The sequence below is a fragment of the Saccostrea cucullata genome, unplaced genomic scaffold (assembly GCF_032062105.1).
Source record: "Saccostrea cucullata isolate Sc308-1 unplaced genomic scaffold, CSIRO_AGI_Scuc_v1 ctg1221, whole genome shotgun sequence".
Taxonomy (NCBI): Eukaryota; Metazoa; Mollusca; class Bivalvia; order Ostreida; family Ostreidae; genus Saccostrea; species Saccostrea cuccullata.
Window position 1 is genome coordinate 190,712 of NW_026928331.1, and position 23,693 is coordinate 214,404.

General features: G+C 32.1%; 1 protein-coding gene across 1 annotated transcript; it reads right to left on the reverse strand.

The window, feature by feature from the left end:
* Positions 1 to 2,084: 2,084 nt before the first annotated feature.
* LOC134277240 (cullin-4A-like) lies at positions 2,085 to 16,226 on the reverse strand. Its single transcript, XM_062759557.1, has 21 exons — positions 15,830 to 16,226; positions 15,050 to 15,269; positions 14,601 to 14,670; positions 14,418 to 14,491; positions 12,731 to 12,893; positions 12,529 to 12,618; positions 11,993 to 12,075; positions 11,551 to 11,618; positions 10,739 to 10,857; positions 9,897 to 10,101; positions 9,378 to 9,415; positions 9,183 to 9,249; positions 8,890 to 9,000; positions 8,527 to 8,612; positions 8,099 to 8,206; positions 7,307 to 7,420; positions 5,126 to 5,234; positions 4,844 to 4,917; positions 4,530 to 4,628; positions 3,837 to 3,989; positions 2,085 to 2,975 (listed from the first exon to the last, which is right to left on the reverse strand). The coding sequence occupies exons 1-21, from the start codon at positions 16,104 to 16,106 to the stop codon at positions 2,880 to 2,882; spliced, it is 2,424 nt and encodes an 807-aa protein (XP_062615541.1). The 5' UTR covers positions 16,107 to 16,226; the 3' UTR covers positions 2,085 to 2,879.
* Between the last annotated feature and the right edge of the window lie 7,467 nt (positions 16,227 to 23,693).

Below are 23,693 nucleotides of genomic sequence, written 5' to 3' on the forward strand. Positions count from 1 at the left end.
GAGCAATATATATTTGTTGATGATTTCTATTTCATTCTTAACATGCATTCTTTTGAATTTGTGCCATCTGTAGTCAAGATATCATTTTCACACTATTACCACTGTTACAACAATGCCAAATTATGATATGTAATTTAAACTGATCTGTGGTATTGATGTACTTGGTATGCAATTACTTTAATAATGCATTAGCCACATTGTAAATATCATATCATGTACATTAAGTCTTGTTCATGTTTGTTTCAAACTGTCTCTTTAAAATACTACATTACTTTGACATATTGAAATCTTACAAATGTGTGCCATTTAATTGACTTAATGCAACTTGAATTCATTATGAGTTGTGACAGACATATACATGTCATGTATAATCTCAGATTAATTTACTATTTTTCAGTGCATCTGTCATTTCATATATAAAAATTTTGTCAGAGCAACTGCTCATTCCAGATGCTTGAAATTTTAACACAATCTTCTCTGAGGCATGCCATACAGTGGGATACATTTCTGGTCAAATCCGATGTCAACTTCCTGTTTGTGTGTCTGTCCATTTCACATAACAAATTTTTGTTGCAGTTTTCTCAGCAACTACTCATCCCAGATGCTTGAAATTTTAACCCAATCTTCTCTGAGGTATGTCATACGGTTGGATAGATTTTTGTTTAAATCTGATGTCAACTTCCTGTTTGTCTCTGCGTCTGTCCATTTCATACATATCATAGCAGATGCTTGAAATTTTGAACTCTTTGTTATATATGGTGGTATTAATTTTGATATGAATCTGTTGTCAATTTCATATTTTTCTGCATCTGTCTTGTGTATTAACTATGTTAACATGATAATATTTATTCACAACAGAGCGGGGTATTCCTAGTGAGCACTGGCTCAGATTTCTTGTTGACTTTGTGCAACTTGAATTCATTATGATCTGTGACCAACATATACACATCATGTATAATCTCAGATTAATTTATTGATTTAGTATTACTGTAAATATTAACAATGGACAATGCTAAGCCAGGATCACACTGACCACCCAAGATTTCTAGTCAGTATTGGTCAGTCATTGTGTAGCCTATAATTATTACTCAGGGAAGTGCAATTATTGTGAAAAGGGAGGTAACTCTATTAATGAAACAGATCATCCTTACAGCTGAACATCTTTTATCTGAAACCTAATTAACATTAAAAGATCCTCCTTTTTTACATTCAAATGATTTAGATATAACTGTATATAGCATTTTGAAACTGTTGTAAATAATTGTCTGGTATTTTCTTTGTACATTGGAATAAATTTGTGTAATAAAATGCAATAAATATTAATGTTTAAATAATTTGATATTTAATACTGGTGCTGGTTGAAAAGTTCTACCAGGTACATGTAGTTCTAAACTGCAGATTTTTTTTTTGTTCAACAGGCTGAAATAATTGCCATTTTCCTACTTTTTTGTTTTTGAATAATTCAAAACAAACACCTAATAATTATCAGTCAATAAGCTCCCTTAATGGATGCACCCCAATTAAAGGGTTTTCTCAAGTGTTATCAACTCATTGATCTGAATTATTTAGAATCAATGCTACCCAAGGATGTTTCCACACAAGCTTTAGCTTTTCTGACCTGGTGGTTCATAAGATTTTTTTTCTATATATTTCAAAGTAAAACTTGGGTTCTCTATTGTAGCTCCACCCTACCCTCATGGGTCATGATGTTAACAATTTAGAATTTAGACTATCCCAGGATGCTTCAACTAAATATCAGCTTTTCTGGCTCAGTGGTTCTGGATATTTTTTAAATGATTCCATCCTATTTTTGGATTACCTCCCCATGTAAGGGGCTTGGCACTTCATTTTAATAATTTAACATCCCCTTAACCCAAGGACGCTTTGTACCAAGTTTGGTTAATATTGACCTGTGGTTCTTGAAAAAAAAATTGAAAATGTGACGAGTTGACAGATGGACAATGAGTGATCAGAAAAGTTTATTGAGCTTTCCAGCTAAAAAACTTGCACGGTGGACAAGAATAAATACCTGTGACAAAATTACTAGATGTATCTTACTTTAAAATTCAAATAACAACTTCAACTTTATTATTTTCATAGATTTATTTTTATAAAACTGAATAATTCTGCCAACATTTATGAGAAATGATGTGTCTGCATTGAAAATCCATAAAGGTTTGCTACAGCACAGAAAAATATCAGTTTCTAAAAGTCTTACTACAATCTCCCCCATTCATCAACATATAAATCTTGCATACCCACTTTCATTAGCTCATATCCCAGCACTATTTTCAGCTTCTCCAACACACTTACATTGTACATGTACATTTGTACAGTAGTCATACTTACACATAAACAAAATTTACCTGTAATCAAATTAAAAGATGGAAACTTCCAAGTTTAATCTACTTGAAACATAGTATCACCACAGACTTATACATTACTGTGTATTGTACAGCATTAATAAAATCTTAGAATTTAAATAACATATTATTGTAAATCCCTTTGAGGAAACTTTTTTCAGACCTGTTAAAGTGCAAAAATATAATTCTATACATCCCTGCATCTACAACAATGCAATGCAAGTGACAAGGCAGGTAACATTTTACAAAACACTGGATACACAGGTTCGACATAAAACCTTACTCTGTGCCATAAATATGACAATAGAAACGCAGTAGAAAATTTTCATCACAACTTGATAGAGGTAAAATTCTTCAAAAGCCTGAATGTTTGAATTACAATCCCAAGAAATAAATGTGTCCTGGTTTAACTGAATACTAGCATTAGAAGAAAAAAATTCCGTCACTGCCAAAGTGTTCATTGCTGATGAGAAATCATTCCTGAAGGAACTGTCAAAAGTTCTAGGGACTAAGATGTTAAGCAACATAGTGATACTGATTTTGATTCTCTTTGTCTCTCTCCATATAGTCTCTATCAATCAAACTCTCTATCCTCTTCTTCAGATCCGCAGGCTGAAAATGCAATCAATAAAGACAAAATGTTAGTGCATAATCAGGCAGCATCATGGCATAATCCTACTGTACGAGCACATTATGCCATTTAAGTGATAACAATGCAGATACATGGATACAGAAACATGGGGGAAACAAGAAGCAAACTGTAGTGGTCCACTGATATGACCAACTCCGACCTTTGGGGCCCTCAAGACCTAAGAGCCACTTTTTGAATGGGGTTTCTCTGAAAAATGCATGAAGAAAAAGAACAGACAGCAATCAGTCACTTAAAAAACTTGTGTGATCTAAAAATCTGAAAATTTAAACAATAAAATGCTTTCTTTGTTTTTTATTACTGGAATTAACGTTCGCAGTTGTTGCAGAAAAAATACATAACCCGCATACTGAAATTAACGTTCGCAACTATTGCAGAAAAATTTACATAACCCGCTTATGGCGGGTTATGTATTTTTTCTGCAATAGCTGCAAACATTAATTCCAGTAATAACAAAGAAAGAAAGACATTTTATTGTTTATATTCATATCTGTTTAAATAATCATTTAAAGTAGGATTAAAAAGATTAATTATTGTATTAATGATGCAAACGTCTTTATACGTTTCATTGATGGAACAGCCACTGATCAAGAAATCTGTACAGGCAACATGCCTAATGTAGTTCATGCAGTGATTAACGCAATGGGTTTTCTTAAGAAATAAAGGAGAAAATATTCAGTGGATGTAAATATATGAATATGAAATGAATTTTAACTTAAAAGTACTCTGTAGTATACAGTCATGACCAAAAATCTGCGTGCTGAAACTGTGTCATAGAAGATGTTTGAGAATGTGTGGAAAATATAATTTAACAGCAGGTTTACCTTGACAGGAAACTTGAGTTGGTTGTAGAGTTCTGATATAAGGAGGTTATGAGTCAGTGTTTTCCGAGTCTTCATTATCCTGACGATCGCTGCGTCCACCTGGTACTGGCGGTCCTGGAACACTCTCTCTGTTGTGGTGGTGTTCTCTTCTGGCTATAAAGGTACAATTACAATCAATACTGTTAATCAAAATGTCATTCTTTAAACTTACAGGTACTACATGTTTAGTTTGAATATACATTGAATTCAGCATATAAATAAATGCACTTTCAATACATGTATAGATTTACTTTGGGTGCGAAGTTTTTTATTTTTCAATTTAAAACTTAGCAAATACTAATTTCTCTTTTAAAAAATTTCCATCTGCCTTCAAATCAAAATTACTCTTCAAGGCTTTGCAGTTCTTGAGGAGATTTTAAAAGATTTTCTCGAGGAGGTTTTCAAAGATTTATTTACATGTATATTCATAATTTCTTTGTAAACTTTTGATTGCAGATTATAACTCTCGAAATGTTGTTTGAAATATAAAAGCCTCAGCTAACGCCTCGGCTTTTATCTTTCAAACAACATTTCTCGACCTCAGAGGTTATCCTGCAACATTCACAAAACTTGGATTTTATTTCTTACTTCCACAGGTCATGAAGAATGATTACACTTTTTTGTAAAGAAAGAAAAAACATCTTTTTAGCTTACTGTCTCTTTCAACTGTATTTGGTTTATCTTGATACGGTACAGCTTATGTTTAAAGCCAGTATTTAACAGGAATTTGTCACCTTTCTCCACATCTTTGCCCTAAAACATAGAGAAATCGGATATGTTGTGAAACAGTTACAATTTAATCCTATCACTGATCTATAGAAGAACATCATTAAACAATCAGAGACTAAGTTTGGAAAGTAATTAAGACAAAAAAGCTCTTTAATAGTACATGTACATACATATTTATATATCATGAAACTGTGCTAACATTCATCTGGGAAAAACCCAATAAAAACTGAAATTTTTACCTTAGGATTTTTTATTAGGACCCTGGCTTTACCACAAGCAAGAGACTGTAGTGTTCTCTTTAGCTCCCCTTCCTCTGCAGATACAAAATCAAGTCATTAATTGCCACTTTACCTAACATACAGTTTCAAAAATTATACTTTAATTTTTTTTTTAATTCTTTCCCTTATTGATATGATTTTTCAATAAATTTCATATAACATAATTACATTGTAGTATACTATAATAATCTGACTTTACAAGTCTGCATTTAGTAGACTTAAAAATCTGCCGCTGAAGCTCACCAATAGCTGTGGCTGTTCTGATATCCTCAAAAGAGAATTCATCTCCATCATTGAACAACAAGAGACACAGAGTTTGGAACAGAGACACCTGGAGTTCCTTTTTCCCTCCCTACAAAGGAAAAAAAATGTTATTTGTTCTGTTAGAAAAACACAAACCGTTTCTTGAATATTATTCTTTTTTTAATTAAATAAAAATAAATTCAAAATATTTTATAATGCACTAGACCACACATTAAAAACTAATTATCTATTCATTTTATCAAGAAGACGAGAACAATATCTCCCCTTTAGAAAAATAAGTTCTCCACTTACATTTTTATTAATCTGATGAGGTAAGATTCATTCATGAATTTATTATTCAAATTAAGTACAAGAATCTAGCCTCCAAGTTAAATTTCAAATAATTTTGAATTCAAAGCACTTGTCATGAAACCATTTGATAATTACCAAAGTGAGCAAGACTGGTCATGATGTTGCGAAGTCATCCTAGTAAATCTCTAACGAGAGATATTCAAAGTTACAGTGTTCATTTTTAGTAACAAATTTACTTTAACTAATTTTTTTTTAAGTTTAATTCAAGGAATTCAAGTTTGAAATAGAAACATGTATAAGGAATGGAACCCCAAAACCGGAACCTTAGTCAAATATTTACTGAAAATGCCCAACCTAAAAAAAAATTGTGAAGCATGACATCCCTATTTAAATTTAATATTTACCTCTGCAAACTTGGCTTTGAGTACACAGTGTCCCAGGGTGGACTGCCACTGTAACTTCTTACCACTGTGTTTACTGTAGAAAAAGTGCTTGAAGATTTCCTGCAGCTTCACCATCTAAAAAAAAGACTCTCTAATACCACATCGCTCACCTGAGCACTGTGGCTATATAAAGCAGAATTGGTTTATACTTGAAAAGCTTAAATCCAAAAGTAGTCCCATGACCAATCCTGGCTTTGCTATTCTTGAGAAGAAGATTTTTAAAGAATTTTCCTATACATTTCTATGTAAAACTTTGGTCGGCCATTTTGGCCCCGCCCTACCCCTGGGGGTCATGATTTGAACAAATTTGAATCTACACTACCTGAGGATGCTTCAATATAAATTTGATCAATTATGGCTTTGTTGTTCTTGAGGAGAAAATTTTTAAAGAAATTTCCAATATATTTTTTAAAACTTTAAATCGGCCATTTTGGCCCCACCCTACCCCTGGGGGTCATGATTTGAACAAACTTGAATCTACACTAAATGCTTCCATATAAATTTGATCAATTATGGCTTTGTTGTTCTTGAGAAGAAGATTTTTAAAGAAATTTCCTATATATTTCTATCTAAAACTTTGCTGCCATTTTGGCCCCACCCTACCCCTGGGGTCATGTTCTGAACAAACTTATCTACACTACCTGAGGATGCTTCCATATAAATTTGATCAATTATGGCTTTGTTGTTCTTGAGGAGAAGATTTTTAAAGAATTTTCCTATATATTTTTATGTAAAAGGAAAAAAAATGGCCCCGCCCAATCCCCTGGGGTCATGATTTGAACAAATTTGAACTACACTACCTGAGGATGCTTCCATATAAATATGATCAATTATGGCCTTGTTGTTAATTAAAAAAAATTTTTAAAGAATTTTAATATAGACCACACATTAAAACTTATCGGCCATTTTCTATCCCCTGGGGTCATGATTTGAACAAACTTGAATCTACACTACCTGAGGATGCTTCCATATAAATATGATCAATTATGGCTTTGTTGTTCTTGAGGAGAAGATTTTTAAAGAAATTTCCTATATATTTTTATGTAAAACTTTAGCCTCCAAGTTAAATTTCATATAATTTTGAATTCAAAGCACTTGTCATGAAACCATTTGATAATTACCAAATTATGATCAATTATGGCTTTGTTGTTCTTAAGGAGAAGATTTTTAAAGAAATTTCCTATACATTTTTATGTAAATCTTTGGTTGGCAGATATTGGCCCAAAGTTACAGTGTTCATTTTGAACAAATGAATCTTTCACTAATTTTTTTTTTAAATTTTAATTATGGAATTCAAGTTTGAAATAAAGAATTTTCATATATAAGTAAAATGGAACCCAAAAACCTGAACCTAAATCAAATATTTACTGAAAATGCCCAACCTAAAAAATATTGTGAAGCATGGCATCCCTTATTCAATATTTACCTCTGCAAACTTGGCTTTGAGTACACAGTGTCCCAGGGTGGACTGCCACTGTAACTTCTTACCACTGTGTTTACTGTAGAAAAAGTGCTTGAAGATTTCCTGCAGCTTCACCATCTTAAAAAAAGAAAATTCAAAAGGTTTACAACTCTATATACAGATGTAATTTTAGTCTGAAGAGATATTTGCAATATTAGATTTCTTTCCTGCTTTCTCTACTCCTAAAAAATATATGATACTTGAACATAAAGAATAAAATGCAAATCCTGACCATGCCCAATTCAAAATATTAAAACAGGATATTCTTATGTACATTATCTTATAAAGTTTAATCAAACTCTGTGTCTCACTTTTGCAATAGGATTAAGAAAATAAATGTGTTTTTTAAGGGGGAGGGGGGTCCAGAGAATATTGTAATATCCTCATAGAAACAAATACTGTGACCAAGGCTGTAACAAAATGAACTCTCGGGTAAACTGGCCTTGAAATTAAGGGTAAAAATTTGTATTCAAGTTTAATTATATCCTTTCCATTCATTTCCAAAATTTTTCAATTTTAATGTACATTCTATTTATATATAATAGTTAGAGTACAAGCTGATCTATCAAATTTTATACATCATTTATATTTCAACAAGTTTCCCTTTGAATAATAAAAAGAATTCATTTGCTGTATATACAGCATATAATACATTCAAGGAACAACTTTGTTGTAAAATTCCAGATGTAACAACATAACGTTAGCGTTTATTTGTAACTACTTGGATTTCTGTTGAATGATGGTGAGTATACTTACATCTGCCGGTAGGTGGACCTCCATAGGTGTGTATGTAGGCCAGTACCCCATGGTCAGAATATTGACGGTCATCTCTATGCCCCCAGGACTGTCCACATTCTGCATGTGCTGGAAAATTCAACATAAAACAGGTTCAAGGGATTGCTTACATTACATTCACTTTATAGAAATAATTAGAGAATCATCGTTTGTCTTTTAAATTAATTACTTGTCTTTAAATACATCTTTAAGAGACTGTGTTCTACCTCAATAAAGAAATTCAAGCTATAATAAATTATTATAAAACATGCCAATGGATGAGAGTATTTTGAAAATGTTAATTAAAACTGACTGTGAAATAATTTGATTGGAAATATACATTTTAACTTCAATTTAGAACTATTTGTGACATTTTACTAGATTCAATACAAAGAGTACTGCATAGCCACCTGTTTGAAAGACAAGTTAAAATCTTTGGAACATTCCATGTCTTTGAACATTCCCTCCAGTTTGCTTGTGAAGGCTGCTCCACACTCTGTAATACAAAAAGAATTGTTGGTAATTACATGTATGTACATGTACATTTCTATAAGCTTAAAGAAACATGTTTACCTTATTTCTCCTGGCTAAATTCATATTTCAAATTTGCATTTTCACTTGTTTTATTTTCCTTCATCATGTTCGATTGTTTCTGTATGCATATGAAACTCTATCACTGATATCTTGACATCTGCTTAAAATATCTTAGCTACTTAAAATTTATGCACTTTATATGTATCAATACTTAAAACTGCTTAGAACAGTATCTTCACCTTGTTTGAGTTTGGATAACATCGATTTCTCAGCATCCACGGATGCACTCTTTCCAACCAGTAAACGCTTAGCCAGATCCTTTTTGTAAAATGCCTCAAAGACATCTTTTCCTACAATGTAAAACATAATTTCTTTGAAAATTCAAAATGAATTCTTAACACAGCAATTTTTTTTCTTTTGTTTCTGATTTACATTTTTTTTATCTCTGCAAGGCAGAACTAATTTGAAAATTCAATATCGCTGATTAATATAATTTCTTTCAAAATTTCAATCAATTCAACATATATTTTACCATGTATAAATCTAAATAGCACCATGATTTTATCCATCAACCTCTCCAATTCTTCTTCTGTGGCTTCCTGGAAATTACATGTATAATTAATAAATGAAAATTACTACATGCAAGACAAAAACAAGAACATGCTATGGGAATCAGTGAAAGTTCATTGTTCACTTCACAGAATCTATAGACATTTGACAATGTTACCTTATTTCCTGCTTTCAATTTAGAATCAACATATTTGGCTGAAAATAAAAGGAACAGTTATTAATTTTTATTTTAAAAAAAATTTATCTTTATTATTTAAAAGTGTTTGAAAGTAATGTGTTTTGCATTACAAGTGAATGAAACTAAGTGCTAAAATGTTACCTAAATTAATTTTTACTAACAAGAAAAACATGAAAACTGAAATTCAATACTCTTTAAGAAATCATCTTGATTAAATTTTAGGCAAGTTTTAAAAAATTCTTTAAACACTGATACTCATTACTATTTGGCCAAGTACTGTAAAATCACATATTTTCGTGGTGTCAAATTTTCATGGTTTGAGAAAAAACTCTTGGTTCGTGGGGATTTGAATTCGTGGATGAAGAATTGCTGAGTAGTTATGTATGTAACATTTTACATTTTGTGGTGGACATGAATTCGTGGGTCTCTTTATACCTCGAAAACAACGAAAATTAAACCCCCACGAAAATTTGTGATTTCACAGTAAGTAAAATGTACCTATCAACTCTGCAGGTTTGTTTTGTCGTTGATTGATGAACGTCTCAAAGCTCTCCTTCAGTGCATTGACAAATTTCTCATTTTTAGCGAAGCATACATCAATGATATTGTCCATTTTGTCCTTGAAGTCCAGTAAGTTCTGAACCATATCTTTATCTTTCTCTGCATCATTGTCTGGGTTCATTACTATGGTTTTACCTGTAAGCTGAGAGTCACGTATTCAACATTTATTTTTTATAGTATCAGCCATCATAAATTTTTTTTATTATAGGATTTTTTTCCAAGCAGTCTTCATTAGACTTTAGATGTTTCTGTTGTCATCTAAATCCCCTTGGTGTTTGTTGTTTTTCTGCCAGTTATAATATCAAGAGGATGTGCTGTTGTAGAAAATATATGCCGTAAAAGTTAAGCCCTAAGGACTTCTTGTTTTACAGAAGAAATCAAAAGGGGGGCTGGGGTAATAAGCAGGGGATGACAAATCCCTTTGCCCAACACCCGGGGCTAGTGAATTTTAGGGAAGAGCAAGTGAAATTTTATCAACAACTTGCCTGTGGGCAAGTGACATCAAAAATAAAATCAATATGTAAGACTTAACATTTAAACCTGGGCATTGGGGCTTGCATGATCTACTCAGTATTTGTCTTCCTCTTTTTAAAAAAAAAAAATCAATACAATACATGTATTAGTTTATGGTAGGGCAAGCAAAATTTCAGGTAGGGCAAGTGAATTTTGACCATGCATGTACTTGCCCTTGGACAAGTGCCTTATAAATTTATTTTTCAGCCCCTGATAAGTTAAAATTTCACAGCATTTCCAGTCCATTTTCATATACAGTGTATTACCTTGATATAACAGGCAAAAGAAGTGCACATTTCCTTTAGGCCATCTTTAACTCTGGAAAACAGCTGATACATCAAAGTTAAATCCTTGATTCGGTTTTCAGTTAACAGTTGATCCAGACCTGATTTTTTTTAAAAAATGCAATTTAAATGACAATTGCACAAGTATAATGGGCAAGTACATGTAAATGATATTCTTTTACAGGGTACTGTAAAACAACTATTATTTGCGATTCGTCAGTTTAAAATCAATCCACACCGATTAATTTTCATGAATAAGGAAACATTTTCTACAAAAACAAAGCAAAATAAATGGTTTGTGGCGATTAATATTCATGACTTAAAATAGGTCGCAAAACTCGATATTTCTCGCACCCAAACAAAAGTTGGTTTATGATATTCAAAACTGCTTGAAAAAGGTGTAGCAAATTATTTTATAAATACATGTACATGACATGTATACATATATACATATTTAAGTATATGTACTAAATGTACATGAATATGTATATTTGTTAATAACAATCAATTCATACCCAGTAAAATTGTGTAAAACTGAAGTATGAATGGTCATGTTTTGAATATTTGAATATTTACATCTTGAATTTTAGGATCTAGTGTTATCAAAAACTTTACAAAGTTCATATAGAATATTATCTAGCACTGACTTTATCTCTTTATTGGTTACAAGGTTAACATTATGTTAGTTAACACTCTCATTTAAATTTGCTTTACTCCATACACTCAAGCCTATCCTTCTGGTTTATTTTTCTCCTGTCAGGAGAATATCTAATACATCTCAGATTGATTCTAACCTTTTTGCAGTATTTGTGTTAAATGTTTCTCCAGTAACTGCTTCTCGACACAGCTAATGACTGGTTTCCTGTAATTAAAGAAGGTGAAAATGAAGCTCATCAAACAGAGGGAAAATTAATCATTATAACATCCTTTATACATAAAAATTTCCAAAGGGGTTTTAAACTAAAGAAAATTTGCTATGGAAAATCCAACTAAAGACAAACATATTGTAGAGAAAAAGCTCTCCAAATACAACCTTGAAAATACACTATTTATGCATCTCGAATTCAATGAATTTCTTTCACTTCACTTACGATTCAGAAAGTTACAGACTAAATAAAACTGACTTTGTCAGATTAATGTCTTAGGTCAATTTCAGACAGCTCAATGAAATGGTTAGCATATGATTAAATATGTAAATAAACTTTCTGTAAAAAATTAAACAGGAAGTATACTTACTTGGTTGACATGTCAAGGTAATGCAGTAGTCTTTCCATTTCTTCCTTGATTCTTTTGTCTACATAGGCCAAGTATTCTGGAACCTGCAAAGAAAACAGATCTCATAAAACTCCTATCATATTCTACCAGTATTTAGAAAACAAAATTAGCCTATCATATAATACAACTTATATTACCAGAAAAATTTTGTTGTTACAATATATTACACATGAGGCCTAACTTTACTGTCACAAGTTAATTAATTGTTACAAAAATTTATGTAATTTGCCATGTAATGTATTCTTCTTTTTTTTGAAAGGAGATTTCTAACTGTTTCAATGCTTTGCGACATTAACTTAGGATCCATTATTTTCCTATGTCTAACTCAAGTACCTTTCAAAGAAGAACCCCATTTATGCTTGAATCATGACTTTATAAGAAATCATCAACATGAGTATTTCTGATTTGAATGTAGGTGCGTGGGAGTTCTAATAATAAAAGGCATGGCCCTTCTTTTGAGAAAACTAAAGCAATATAAGGGACCCTTCTTTACTTACATCTCTCTCCTGCATCAGCTGTTGACCCTCGGCTGCATACAAACGTTCAGTGGCTTCCAGGAATGAGTGTTCAAAGGCATCCACATACATCTACAACAAGTCAATGTCTCACAACCGTTAATATCTTTAAGATTGTTCAAGGAACTCTTGTGAATTCTATAAAGTACTATTAACAATACACAAACCAAACACACACACACACCTGTAAATCTGACAACATCCTGAGTAGACTTTTGATCAGCTGTCTGTCCACAGCTTCCCCGTTTCTCTCTCGTTCTATCAGCTTAAGAATGCCATCCACCGTCCTCTTCTGTACCACAGGGTGGAACATGATGTGTGTGCGGAACAGCTCCAAACCCATGTCCCTGCAATCACACAAACATTTCAGTTGCGAATTTATTTTGAATTGAGCAAAAAACTTAACCCTGCTGAAAAAATGTTTCAGACTAATGGGCTAAATGGAATATATTTAATGTTGAGAAATGTTTGTATGCCTATTGTATACCATAAAAAAGGAAATTTGGCACATAGGTATTTTAGCGCAAATGCAATTGGGAAAACATTGGCACACATAAATTTTAGTGCTTGCACTTGTCAATAAAATACATAAAATGTGATATTATACAATTATGGACTTCAGTGTAGGTCGATATGTGGTTATAAGGACTCAGGGCAATTGATACTGACTGAAGACACAGAAAGTGATAGCGACCGAGCCTGTCATTTTCTGTGTCTGAGGACAAAATCTATTGCCATGAGTCCTTATAATCAGATATTGACTGTTCAGTTAAGTCCATAATAGTTATATTATATAATCACTCAAGGTGAATGCACTGACACTGTCCTAACTAAACAGACTTGGCTGTCATTACGTCACAATGGTTAAAAACATGCTTCTTATATTATGACGTCAAGTTCTACGTCACTTCAGTGCAACCGAACGCTGTGTCATGCGATATCACTTTCCGCCGACGCGCTTTCGTGTAGATACCACAAAAGGAGGGATATCACGTGACATCCTTTCAGCCAATGAAATTACAATAATAATCTTCTTATATAATATTTTTTTTATTCACACCTGTACTTGACTTTTTGTTTAGTCAAGCAGGGAAAATGTACAATCACCTAGACGTGGCACAATGTTAAATTTTATTTCAATTTTATTTTAAATACAAGAAATGGTGTATTAATGCATTTTATTCATATTAAAACAATGCATACATTAAAAAAAAAATACCGGTAATTGGATAACTGTAATCATTATCAGGTATTGTCTGCAAGCTCAATTGCCATGCTTGCTTGCATTGTTTACCTCTAGGCGATAAATGATTGACACGCCAAGAAGCCAATCTTTGAAGGTGCTAATGATAACAAGTATCGGGTAACAACAAACAATACTTAAATTAAATCAGAACAGAACTTTCTCGATCGATCCTACCATGTAAAGTGCTAGTCTGTATATAAAATCCAACGTCCTTTCGACATTACGTAATAGGGCATTCAGGTTTACATGTACTTATGTGAAAGCTTTGCGTACACACATAATATAATATTTAGAAATCCGTTAGCACACAATAAATTTTAGTGTTCAGGGGCTCTTGCACCAAAGGCGCTAAAATTAGTGGTGCGCAAAATATTCTCCTTTTACTGTATCAAAACTTCAGTGATGTAACAAACTGATCACAATGTAGGGGTTTATTCTGATAATCCATGAGAATTTATGGGTGCAAGATAAATGTTAATGAGAAAGCTTTATTATCAGGATATTAAGGCCATATAAACCTTAGAAAATATACATGTATACTTTATATTTAAATAAAAATGCATTGTTATACTATACCATATAAATATCTGAAATCATCACAACTTAGTCCAGAGGATTAACTTACCAAATGGACATCAAAGATGATGTCTGCAAAACATAGGTTCTGTCTAAAAATAGGAAAATGCTTCTGATCATGATCTAAAATGAAAAAAAGAAAGAAACAAGTTTATAAAAATTCTGTTTCACTTTTCAACTTGAATATTTTTTACTGAATATATACTAAATATCTTTCCTAAATACAACATACCATTTGACGGCAATGGTCTTGCCAACACCCATCAACATTTTTCAGGAACTGTTCATATCCAACATTTTCAGTGAGAGTGTTAAGGAAATATATACATGTAAATCTATACCATGTATCAGTTCCAATGAAAAGTAAAGGCTCTCCCAATATAAACAAGTTATGACACCATGCAGAAAGCTTATTTTACAAAGACATCCCAATTGTTCTGCACAAACAAAGTTGTAGGCAATATGCTGTTTGTACAACTTTGCAAGTAAAAATCAAAGAAACATATAAATGCTGAAATATCTAAAACAAAATTAAAATAAATTTTGCTGGCCAATACATTAAAATAAATAGCCTGATTTATTTAAACAACTATTTAACATGTTTAACGATGCTACCAATGCAGGTATTTTTTCCATTTGCTTTCTAGCAAATTGAATAGAATGATTTCATGCTAAGGATATGCTTTGAACTGTTCGACTTTGGATCTTATGTGTTTATCACAGACTTCCTTTAGCTGTTCGTAGAGCTGGGCAGACATTTTGTGGGAGCACATGTTCTCCACCGCTTGATACAGTTCCTCCAAACTCCAGCGAATGGACGTACTCCTCTGGATCGCCTCCACTGATTCCCGCAGTTTCTCCCATGTCTGTTGCTGGAAATTCTCAGGAAGCTTGGGTTTTTCTGGAGGGAAGAAAAAATAGAATATTTTGTTGAAATTTATTAATTGAATATTTATGTGTTTAAGGAACGACTTAAAAAAAAATTTGCGTATCTTTTCAACCACAGTTGATCCAATACATATTTTAAATACAAACAGACCTCTACTTATTTATTTACAGTATGAGAATGAAAACATACCAGATTAATGAATTATTATGTAATTACAGCCATCAGAGACATATGGTAAACCTCATATGCTACGCTTGGCATCAAATTAATACATCTCTCAGGTAGAAAACCTATAGATACTCCCCTTGCCTTTTGGCAATTTATAAATAACACTCAACAAATGGATTTTAATAAGTACTTAGATCAGTAGTTAGGTCAATTTCTTTTTTCATGTCATTTTTTGGGACAGTTTAGAATTAGATGTCAAATAATTTAATATTCCATATACTCAAAACTGAAATGTAGTTTGTATTTGGTGTTGAATATTTACCATTTGTATTCATGACAATCAACAACCAGCTGATTGAAACATACAGCATCAATTTGTCATCATCTAAACTTTATTACATTACCTTTGAAATTCTTGATCACAAGTTTCTTCGTCGCACCTGGCTTGTTATTTGCCAAAGGCGATACATGTTTATTAAGTCCATTGCTTGGACTTGATATTGCTGAGAAATTAGCTCGTCTTTGTGAGTCAGTCATCTGCGAATCGTCAATATTTTCACGGGCCCTTTTGTGATTTGGTGGTGATATGCCCTCGCTCAATTTTCGCTTCTTCCGGTTCTCTTCGTCGTCAAACTTCTGCTCGTCTTGCAGATTTGGCTTATTAGTGCTTGAGAGAGGCATTCATGCTTCTACAGGCCAATAAATGGCCTATATACGCAATAAACACCCAAATAATGGGTGATCCTTCCACTGTTTTGTCTTTGACATACACAAGATGGCGGTGTTCTCGTGCGTCTTCTGTTTATGACAAGGGGAATAACTCTGAAATATGAAAAACTCGTCTATATTATTTTCATGTGGGAAAAGAGAAATGAAGAAAGAAAAAAAAAAGAAATTTGAATCTTGGCAAATGTGTGCATTCAGTGACACAAAATCCACCCACTTTTTTTTCCAATTTTCCAATTTGTAAAACGTAAAGTTTTGAAATTGGGAATTTTTTTTTTTTAAATATTAATGAAAAGGCATATATACATGCATACCTATACCTATGCTGAGCAATGATTTTCCCTTAAACCTTTGAAGTGTGATTACTGTCATTAATTACCCAATGCTGTGAAAATATCTAAACCGTTAACAATATGGGTGCGTATCATTACCGCTACATTTTCAAAATTTTCATTACCGCTACATAGTCATTATCGCTACAAAAAACCTTACGTTACCGCTACATAAAAAGTATACATTACCGCTACGTTGCCTCTTTCGTTAGTCGGCCACTAATGTGTGTACAGTACAACCTATACATGTACATGCATAAGACCCATTAGGCCGGAATTAAAAATATCTTTGTTTCCCCTAACCCGACCCTAAATTCTCAAGTTGGGTCGGTATAGGTAGGTAAATATTTTTTTTTTCTGAAAGCAGCTTAGAAATTCCATTCTAAAATTTAATGGAAAAATGACCTTTATAAATAAGAAAATTAAAAAAAAGAAAGCGATTTGTGAACAAAATGCTAAGTATCATACATGTACATATGCCGTTTAAAAGCAAAATTCATGATTAATTCACAACTGTTATTCAGTTGATCTTTTTAAATATCTCACGCTAGAGTACATGTATATAAATCGAATAATAAATGACAAGATTCTCAAATACGCATAGACCGGACATCCGAGTATATTTTTTCAAATCTTCCATCAGCCTCCAGTGCTTATAGACAATCAATGTACTTCTTTGAGGGCCATTAGATTTGCAGTGGTTCTAGAGCATTTAGCTTTGGAGTGGCTAATGTTAAGTTCAAATCCCAATGAGGAACGTTGAATACGGTCCTTCAATATATAAAAGTTATGTCCAGTGTCGCAGAAGACGCTTGACTCAAAAGAGATCCCTCACTGCATAGTTAATGGCAAAAAAGTGCCGTGTACGTATAAATTTGGAGCAATGGAGGCTGTTCAAATGTGTCCCAACGAATCTTGACGGGATTAAAAGCAAAGAAGCAACCAATCTTCAAGGGCCTAATTAAAGAAAAATACACTGGATGTTTCAGGAAGCTGAATCATGATTTCAAAACTATTTGGAAAGAGTATGTAAACAATATTTAATTGAACCAAACTGAATTTACAAATGATATAAATACTACAATGTATATACAATGTCATAGTCACGAAGGTTAACCAATATATAAAGGCATGAAGAAAAAAAATCAAATCTGGTCGCCAATTTGTTTCCAACAAATGCTTGAAAATCACAGCAGTACAATTGCAATGTCGGCCGTTCTGATAAAAACTGATTTTGATGAGATTGTATTTTATAAAAATTGGTTAACAAAAAAAAATAGTTGAATCATCTTATTTAAAAAATCTTTTCAGTCGGCGCGATTTAATTGGGTCGGTCGTGTTAGGGGAAACAAAGGTATTTTTTATTTTAGCCTTACTCCTACTCATAACGGGGAGGTGAAAGTAAGACTTTGAACAGGATGGGTTTTTTAAAAAATTAAAATCAACAAATAATTCGTCGATGTCTGTTTTGCAGCTGCTTTTGCAACTCTTTTCAACGCATCCTCACAATTTTGAGTTTTTTAAAGTCTTATTTTTTTCTAAATTTATAAAAAAAAAAATCGATAAGTAAGCCGACATTCCCTCAATATGTAACAAACTTCTCAATGGTGGCCATAATGTTCATATGACGCTAAATAATTAAATTTCGACTGCAGATTTATTTATATGTACTCATTTTGATTAGATAGTGAGTGGATTCTGTTGATTAGAACTCATGTAAACCGAACTATACCTGGCTAAATCGATATGTAGCGGTAATGAGTTGTTTTGGCTGATTAAGTATGTAGCGGTAATGAGTTGTTTTTTGCCGGAAAAATGTAGCGGTAATGATCGGTCGAAAATCTGACAAAATGTAGCGGTAATGAGTTCAAATTTTTGGCAATGTAGCGGTAATGTTGACCTCCCAACAATATCTTGCATAAACTTCTTGCTTCTAATCTTTTTTTTCTTTCCCATGATATTCCCCAAAAAGTAATATTTTAGCAGGGACCTTTAATAATTTTAGGACCCTGATTCTTCACTACAAGTTTTCAGAGACTTGTAACTTTCTTTTTAATTCAAGTCAATCAAAAGTAATATGTCTGATTTCCCGCCTCATTTTCATTATATTACACAATATCTAAAAAAAAAAAAAAAACTCACTAACGTTACATTTATTAATTTTTTCCGTAAGTTTCAAATAATGAAATCGTAAAAATTGAAATTAAAAAATTAACATTTAATTTAATTAACCAAAGCAGAATATTATATGATATATTTTTAAAATACATATCCTAAATTAAACCTTGGGCAATATGTTGTCCATACATTGTACAGTGTAGGCATAAATCAAAGATCTATGCGGCAAAGCGTTAACATCCCTAGCCTACTTCATTATACTGGAAAAATTAATTAACATTAATTATAAATATTAAGTTTGTTTGCTGAATGCACATCAACTGCATTGAGCACGGGTATCGTGTTTGAAAGGGGTGGGGTGGGGGGGGGGGGGGCTATACGTGGTCGAAGTAAACCATCTGATTTTTCTTAAGAAAAAGCGAGCAGTTTTGTGTATTTAGTATAAAATTCCCTGGTATAGCATAGGCATCGGAATTGGGGCGGAGGGGGGGGGGGTCTAGCTCTCCATTTCTTTTTTTTTTTAAAAAAGATTAACATAATATACATAATATCTATTATTATTATTATCTTGGCCTATAGGCATTGGATATTGGGTTTTACATTTTTTCTGTTTAACCCCTTCCACCTCCCCCCCCCTTCCTTTTCAAAATGCAATCGACGCTATATTTAAAAGAGCCTACCCGTCCTCTCCTCGTTTCGATGAGGGTAAATCAACTCATAAGTTTTTGAAAGATATATAACAACTCGGTCGGTATGTATTTGATGCTTTTCGGTTCATAAGTCTAAGGGATACAATTCTCTGTATTAAATCTAACTCCACATTTTTTAAAAGTGCGTTTAGTGTTTTCATGGTAAAAAAAATGTTGATGTACAATCTTAACGCTCTTTTGCAAGATTTTGTCCCAATTTTATTGCACCCCTTTTTTTTGTCCATTCAAGTGCGTAATATTTTCTATGCGTTGCCACACAGTTGAAAAGAGGACGGTTGATGTTGACCATTTATCCTTTGGCCTTAAGATAAGTTCTTGTATGGGTCTTAGACTACTTAGAGGCATGTAACCAGGCTCAAATTTTAGTGAGGCAATGGGTTTTGGGACCACTGGAGTCCGTAAGTGGGTCCCGAAACCTGGGTTTAACATATTTTGAACGACTTAATCTTAAAGAATCTTTGGTAGTGTCTTTTACTGATTTTTATTTGAAAATTAAAATATATAGTCGTGTACTTATTTTAATTTTCAAATAAAAATCAGTAAACGACAGACGTTTTCACATGTTTTAATCATTCTATCCCTATTTATCTCCACATGCGTTCAAAACTATAATGAAGTACCTGGTGAGGTGATTGATCGACAGAAATTGAAACAAAAGTTGTAACACTGTAACCATAACCCAAAAGTTGATAGTAATTATAGTGCAAAGACAAACATAATTAAAGTTCAAAGTAAAACGCGGAGCACTTTTTTCACTTTTAAGAAAACTGAGAAATTATAGCATTTTTCAGAAAACTGAGAAATTATAGAAACATTTGCTTCACAGGTAGTTAAGGCCCTCGTCTTTTGGAAGAGAGAAATCGAGACATAGCCTTAAGTTTTATTGCAAGACTAGAATCATCCTCTAGAAATTCTTTTTGCATTACATAAATTCCTTGCCTCGGCTTCTGACATTGTTTGATAAGGTTTTTCTTGTTGCTATAGGATATGTTATGAAAAATAACATTTTATATTTTGCCAAAGCTCAGATAAAAATGATATTATTCTATGAACCATTTACTGGAACTTGGCCTTTTGAACACGTCTTTATTACGTAATGGGAAAGTGGTGATGTATATGGCACGCCAAATTCACAAAAATGAGCTAAACATAGTTTCACAGTCGATAAACTAGGTTTATCGGTTGTAAACTATAGTTTACGGATTGTAAACTATAGTTAACAACGTTAATCTATATTTTACATCCGTAAACCATAGTTAACGCGATAATCTATGTTTCACAACCGTAAACTATACTTAACACTGAAAACAATCATTTGCGATTGCAAAACATAGATTATCTGATAAATACAGTTTCACGATTTGTAAACTATAGTTTACAAACCGTTAACTATCGTTAACGATCTGATAAATATAGTTTCACGATTTGTGAAACTATGATTAACATCTCTAAACTATAGTTTACTATTGTAAACCAAATTTACAAACGTGAGATAAACCTATGTTTATCAATTGAAAATCTATTGTTAAACTATAGTTTACAAACCGTAAACATAGATTATCATTCGTAAACTATAGTTTTCATCCGTAAAATTATATTTAACGGTCGTTAACTATAGTTTACGAATAATCTAAGAATCTGTTGAATAAAGCGTTAACAATAGATTTTGTTGATAAACATAGTTTACGGTTTGTAAACTATAGTTTACAATTGTAAACTATATAAGAAACCTAGTTTATCAAATGTGAAACTATATTTTATCGTTAACATTTTTGTGAATTTGGAAACTGTGCCATAGATAATATTGTTTTGCATTGCAAAAGAGAAAGGAATTTTTGTGGATACCTATGGTTTACAGATGTAAACTATATATGTTGATACATGTACACACAAACAGAATGACAAACATATATCATTAGATAAATGTTTTGCTCATTTTTGTGGATTTGGCGTGCCATAACGATTGCTAAACTAGAGTTTACAAACGTGAATCCTTTTTATCAAAAAATCTATTGTTAACGCTTATTACAGACAGATAAACTTGATTATCATTCGAACTTTAGTTAACAACCGTTACATCGAAAACGAAATAGGTAAAGTTTTAATAGTGCTGGACAGCTCAACAGGGTATAGAATTTGGTCTAACAAGTATCACATTAGGTTTGAACATTTTATAGGTGTATCAGTAGTTTTTACAGGTAAATGAGTTGATTTCAATGTTGTATGAAGCCACCTTTATCTGCCCATTTTTTCTGCTTTAAATACCAAAAAAAAAAAAAAAAAAAAAAAAATCAGTAGAATTTTATGCCAACTCTTTCAGTAATGCAAAAATCTTCTACATACTGTTCTTTCTACTTGCTTTTAAGTCTTGTTACTTCCGAAAAAATACCTATTATAATCTATTTTCATGACCTGCAAGCCATTCCAAATTAGAGGGTAATATGTGCTTTAGATTAAACTGTTTAACATTGCCAAATCCCGCATCCGAATATTTCCAAAACTATGAATACACAACTAACCCAAAGTTGCAAATTTGAAGTGTTGGGGCTCATTTTATGAAGGAACTTAGTTCTATACTCTCATCACTGAGTAACTAATTGCTTTATATAATTATCTTACTAATTTTTTCATATAAAGTATAAAATAACTCTTTAATTAAACAATGTCAAAAATAAAATTAAATGGCAAAAGCACCTAATTTAAACAGATTTTCAGAGAGTTACTGAATAAAGAAATTTGCTTGGTTTGAGATGATGATTAATAAATTCAATAAGATTATTATTATATGAAAAAATTGCAATTAAAGAAGAATAATGCATTTATTCACAGCAGAACACATTGGCACATGCAAGTGGCTTCATACAACATTGAAATCAACTCACAATTACCTGTAAAATCTAATGATACACCTGAGTAACCTTGTGACCTAGACCCAAACCTAAGGTTATACTTGTTAGACCAAATTGAATACCCTATTGAGCTGTCCAGCAAGCTATTGAAAACTTTACCGCTATTTCGTTATTCGCTGTAAATATAGTTTTACAGATGAAAACTATACTTAACGAATCGTTAACTATAGTTTACGGTTTGCAAACTATAGTTTACATATAAATATATCAAATGTGAAACTAGGTTTATCTCATTTTTTGTGAATTTGGCGTGCCATAGATGTATTGTACTTCATTGAAAAGAGAAAGGAATTTTTGGGATACCATCCAGAAACTATATATGTTGATACATGTACACACGAACAGAATGACAAACATATATCATGCTTCTGATAAATTAAATAAAAAGCTAAATCAGAGAATTTAAACCTATCCTTTTTAAAAAGGAATCTAACAGTATAACAAGTTTTTGGCATTGACCTTTGACCATTTCATCTGAAAACCAATAGGTATCATGATTTAAAGTCATGAATAGCACAAAAGTGAATCTGGAAACCATTTCTTGCCATCTGGACATTTTATCTATAGCCTATAAAAATCATACAAATCCTTCTTAATAAAGAGAGATCGAGTCATCATCTTTAAAAGTTTCATTGCAAAATCCCGGAGAAGAAAGGTTATTTTATAACCATTTTATGCAACAAAGGAAATTATTCTTACACTGATCTTTGACCTTTTGACATAGACGTTCTAAAGCTTGAAGCTAAAATATGAGATTTCCTTGCAAAGCCCAAAGGACATTTAATTTAGAGGTATTACTCAGAAACTGAAGTGTATTATGAATTTTGTGCTAAAAAATCAATTAATAGGGGATTCATAAACTAGAGTAAATTTAGTTTCCATGCAAATAATTAAAGAACTGAAATTTTTGAAATATTTTTTTGCAATACATACTGTATAAATACATTTCTGACCCTGATCTGATCTCCTAATGTAGTCGCATCCTAAAACTATTGGAATTAAAGCAATTATCTCTTCTGTGTTGGAGATAAGAAAATTTATTTGTGAGACAAACACACCCATCAAACTAATTTCGTTGCAAAATAATTGAAAATTAAAAGAAAAAAAAATTTCTGGAAAATTGTTTACAATTGTTGAATTTTCTGACCTTAACCTTTTGAGTTAAAAAACAAAAGGGTTCACAGGTTAAGCTAGGAAAAAAAAAGTCACCTTCAGTGTCAAAATTTAAGGCTCAGATAAGTGAACTTATCATCTGGAAACTATTTTATACATAGGATATATAAATCTTTGAATAAATTTCGCAAACTTTGAACTTTCATACCTTGTTGTGGCCCAGTCTTTTGGAAAGGAGGAGGGGGGGGGGGGCTCGACTGATTTACACAAACTCATATTTACACATCTTCAGGAAACTTTAATGCAAGTTTTATCTCTTCTGTCCTTCTTATCGAAATTAAATAAAAATTTGTTTATGCT